Genomic DNA, 4,079 nt, shown 5'->3' on the forward strand with positions numbered 1-4,079 from the left:
GATAACATCGTTTTCTATATTATCATAACGAATTCGGGGCTCGGGGCTCAGGGGAGACCGACGACGTGGATCAGGAACATACTCTGCTGCCAGACGGTGACGCGGCCGCGGCATCACGACAGCTTAGCCGCGCCGGATTGAAATGTGCTGGCGGTCACGGTTCTCTTCAAGTCTTGTGAACGCCCCACAATGGTGCGCAATTCGAGTCGATTGTCAGCATATTCGAATTCAGTCTACTTCTCCATTGTTGTGCTGATAATTTCCCGGTCAAGTATCCCAGCATTACGGACGCCACCGTGGTCGGACGGCCTGCGAATGCGTTTCCCAAATTCTGCTAATGGATAGCGGAAAAACAGCGCGATGGCCGTGGTGCCGCTTCTTTTCTGCGTAAAAATCTCGCTGACCTCGCCCATAAGGAGACACTGTTTCTGGTCGCTGGAATGGCTTGTAGAGCATGCGACGGGTGACCGGTGCACTCGCTTAGTAGAGCATACCTTACGTGTCGAGCACAGGATATCACGCACGGACTTCTTGGTTGTTTCCGCCCTGAGTTAATATGGAGTGCAGCTCGTTGTACAAAAGGCGTGGTTTAGGAAGTCGCCGTTTTCACACCAAACGAATTTCCCCCCAAATCCACGTTGTCTCCAGCTGCAGCCTGGATTCCATGACAAGCAGCCCGTTGTTATATGTCGGCGAGCTGACGACAGCGCAAGTTGTCGCTGCGGCTGTTTTCGTATGGCTGTTCATACGCCACTTGAGCGCGAAGAACGTATGTCCTTAACGCCATTCCACACCTCAGCCACGATACCATTAACTGTAGCTTCGTCATATTCCGACCGAAGGCGGGCCCTCTTTGCCGATTCTGTCATTCATCGGGCTTTACAACTTCCTCGCCCATGGAAGAGAGATCATACAGCAGGGTTATCAGCAGGTATGTTTGTTGAATCCTCTCCCAGTAGGTGTGCTTACCATGTCATACTATAGCACAAGGGCAGGGCTTTCAAGGTCGCTATGGTGGATCGCTGGCTTGTTGTACTCTCTGGTAAGAAGTTGGTCGATGAGCTGCAGAAGATGCCGGACGACACAGTGTCATCCGCTACTACAGAGGTGCGCGTCCTTCAGCTAGATTGGCACGGGGTTGATGCGATTACATTCCTTTGCTCAACGCCAGGTTCTCGAGATGCCTAACGTGTTCGCATCTAACTGGCACAAAGACCCTGTCCATGTGCCGATACTGCGAAATCTCACGCGTAGTCTCGCATTGGTATTCGAAGACATGTTCGATGAGCTCAGCATAGCCTTCCGAGAGCACATTCCTGCGAACAGCGACCGTGAGTTGGGGTAACCTGAGATATGGGAGTGCCAAGGTTGGCTGATATTTCTGCTAGGTTGGCTTCCAGTCCATGCTTATCCTGTTATCAGCACTATCGTTACACGTGCTGCGAACCGCGTTTTTGTTGGCATGCCCATTTGTAGGTTCAAATGCAGGGTTTTTCAGGGCATAGGCTCACTGTAGGCATTGCGCTCAGGTCGAGACAGTGGTTATGTACACATGATGGTACACTTCGAAGAAGACGTGAGCAAAGCTGTGAAGCTCCTCACAATATTACCCGGCTTTATGAAGCGCGCCGCCGGCAGAAATGCCACGGTCATCGACAAACGCATCCAGCAGTGCCTCGACTACTTGCGTCCGGTTATCGACGACCGGATGGCTATGATGGCTGTGTTTGGAAAGGACTGGGCAGACAAGCCGGTGTGTTACTTTGGCGGTGCAGTTCTAGCCTATTTCTGACCTGAGCACAGAATGATTTGTTGCAGTGGATTATCAACGAAGTTGTGGCTCGAAATCAAGGACCAGAAGAGGTCGCGCGCATAGTACTGTTCATTAACTTTGGGGCAATTGGGACGACCTCGGCTGTAAGCCTTCAGTATTATAGGGCCAGAAGTAGTAACAAGGTGTATTCTAGGCTATACTTCATGCCTTGTACGACATCTCTATGCGCCCCGAGCTCGCCGACACGCTACGGGAAGAGGTGGAGGCAGCTGTGGCAGAAGAAGGCTGGACGAAGGCCGCAATAAACAAGATGCGCAAGCTCGACAGCTTCCTGCGCGAGTGCGAGCGGCATAACGGCCCGACCATTGGTGCGTGCTGTTCTCCCAATTGCTTATTTTACTGCTGACAGCTCGTAGTGTCGATGTTCCGCAACATCCTGCAGCCGGTGACGCTCTCGGATGGAACGTTCCTTCCCAAGGGTGCGACGGTCGTCACGCCGACATTTGCGACGCATTTCGATGAGGAGAACTATCCGAACGCGACCCTGTTCGACCCGTTACGGTCTTATAAGAGCGACAAATCCGTGCAGCCGCAGCTGATCACCACTTCTGCAGACTACGTAACGTTCGGGCATGGCAAGCACGCTTGGTATGTTGGCGTACCCTGTCGCACTCTCATCCAGTATGATTAATTGCCGCACGCACCAGCCCTGGCCGGTTCTTCGCCTCCAACGAGCTTAAAGCTATGCTAGCATATATCGTCGTAAACTACGACGTCAAACCCGAATACGAAGGCGTTCGCCCCGAGAATCTACGGAGGGGTCTAACCAATGAGCCGAACAATACCGCACGAGTGCTGTTCAGGGGGAGGCAGGTCGACTAGAAGACGCAGGAGGGAACCATGAGGTACAAGATATCGCACGGGGTTACTATTCTGGGACGGCGCTAGAACAACCTAAACTCTTACTATTTTTTCGAGTCAGCTGCAAGTTAACATTGGGGAAGAGATGCTAGTAGCGTCAGAGAGCTGCCTCTGTGAACAAGGAAATAATGTTCTCAGCTGACGAATGGACTGGGCACTTACGAAGCCACGGGAGTACCTGCCGACGGATAAGTTCGCTCGTTGTGGAAGAGTGCGAGTCTACTGCGCAGCATGACCTTCACGCCCATCTGATGATATAAAACAGGCTACAGACGCATTCTCTCGAGCCATATATACAAATGATACACAGTCTGAGAGATACTTGACCTCAAGTGAAGCGGGGTCGTCTATTACTGCTTGGAGCCATCGCTGGACGAAGCTGATTCTTCATCGGTGTGCTTGCACCCTGACCGGGTCAGCTCACGCACTGACTGCAGCGAGGACCGCGCGGCGGAAGGCACCCACATGCGCCCGCTGCTCTCCCGGATCCTGCTAGTCTGACCAATCGAAGGCCCCCGCGGTAAGCACGGCCAAGTTTGATCTTGGGGCAGTTTACCTAGGTTTATTCGGAGGCGAGATCTCTTCGAAGATGGCGGCATAGCACTGGAGCCCAGGACGCTGCCGAGGCAGACTGCAGGTCATTCGCGCCGCTCCTGGACATCGCTCGTTCAGCCCGCTCATGCCTATGTCGTAAGACAGAGTCGCCCTGCGCGTCGCGTCGTCCTATGCCGGTACAAAATGTGCAGTGCCAGCTCGAATATTTTTTGAAGCCATCGGAGAGCGGCGCCCGGCATTCGTATCCGAGTTGTCGTCGACTCTCATAATGACCGGGTCGGTGCACGCGCGATTCGACGGGCAGCGCATGCCATGGGGCGTCAGCTTGGAGAGATGGCCGTGGGACGCTAGCAAAGTGAGATCGAGCTTCAAGAGCTGAGCGTGGGGAGTAACTCGAAGGTAGCGGCGGTGCTGGATCGCGCGCGCATCACCGTACACCGACAGCCGATTTATCCTCACCGGCGTCACGTGGGCCGCAGCCGCGGGGAGCAGAGCCCATCTCCGCCGCCGCGCTGTGACGATCGCGGCAGGAACCCACGTCGGGAACGGGCAGCTCGACACCGTGAGGTTCTCGGCCATGTTCCACGCGTCTGGGCCGTGGCGGTCGACGCCTCGGTAATCCTCGTCCTCCTCGTCCTCCTCGAGCACGAACGACGGCTCGACGGCCCAGTCGTCGAAGCACAAGGCCAAGTAGCCTGTGGAAGCAGGCGGCGATATCTCGTCTGGAGGACAGCTTGGGACGACCTTGACGAAGCTCCACGGCTGACGGAGCTTTGATCGCGAGCGCACGAGGACGCAATGAGCCATCGAGCGGCTCGCGAAAGGGCAC

At 54.8% G+C, this 4,079-nt stretch overlaps 2 protein-coding genes across 2 annotated transcripts; one reads left to right on the forward strand and one right to left on the reverse strand.

Moving 5' to 3' along the window:
- The first annotated feature begins 464 nt into the window (after positions 1-464).
- PHACADRAFT_112752 (uncharacterized protein) lies at positions 465-2,879 on the forward strand. The gene is made up of 10 exons (XM_007391171.1): positions 465-769; positions 821-931; positions 985-1,107; positions 1,172-1,331; positions 1,389-1,472; positions 1,530-1,753; positions 1,804-1,917; positions 1,968-2,142; positions 2,191-2,422; positions 2,482-2,879. Exons 1-10 carry the CDS (start codon positions 557-559, stop codon positions 2,654-2,656), a joined length of 1,611 nt encoding a protein of 536 aa, XP_007391233.1. The 5' UTR covers positions 465-556; the 3' UTR covers positions 2,657-2,879.
- Positions 2,880-2,908: 29 nt separating this feature from the next.
- Positions 2,909-4,066, reverse strand: PHACADRAFT_248713 (uncharacterized protein). The gene has a single exon (XM_007391172.1). The coding sequence runs from the start codon at positions 4,055-4,057 to the stop codon at positions 3,419-3,421; it is 639 nt and encodes a 212-aa protein (XP_007391234.1). The 5' UTR covers positions 4,058-4,066; the 3' UTR covers positions 2,909-3,418.
- Positions 4,067-4,079: the final 13 nt, after the last annotated feature.

Source organism: Phanerochaete carnosa (assembly GCF_000300595.1).
Source record: "Phanerochaete carnosa HHB-10118-sp unplaced genomic scaffold PHACAscaffold_1, whole genome shotgun sequence".
NCBI lineage: Eukaryota > Fungi > Basidiomycota > Agaricomycetes > Polyporales > Phanerochaetaceae > Phanerochaete > Phanerochaete carnosa.

Bases quoted from the DNA above. Each gene is read 5' to 3' on its own strand.
- PHACADRAFT_248713 (XM_007391172.1), bottom strand. From the start codon at position 4,057: ATGGCTCATTGCGTCCTCGTGCGCTCGCGATCAAAGCTCCGTCAGCCG.
- PHACADRAFT_112752 (XM_007391171.1), top strand. From the start codon at position 557: ATGGAGTGCAGCTCGTTGTACAAAAGGCGTGGTTTAGGAAGTCGCCGT. The intron at 770-820 runs GTATGTCCTTAA...CATTAACTGTAG, and splicing joins GCCACTTGAGCGCGAAGAAC to CTTCGTCATATTCCGACCGA. The intron at 1,473-1,529 runs GTAGGTTCAAAT...CATTGCGCTCAG, and splicing joins TTTTGTTGGCATGCCCATTT to GTCGAGACAGTGGTTATGTA.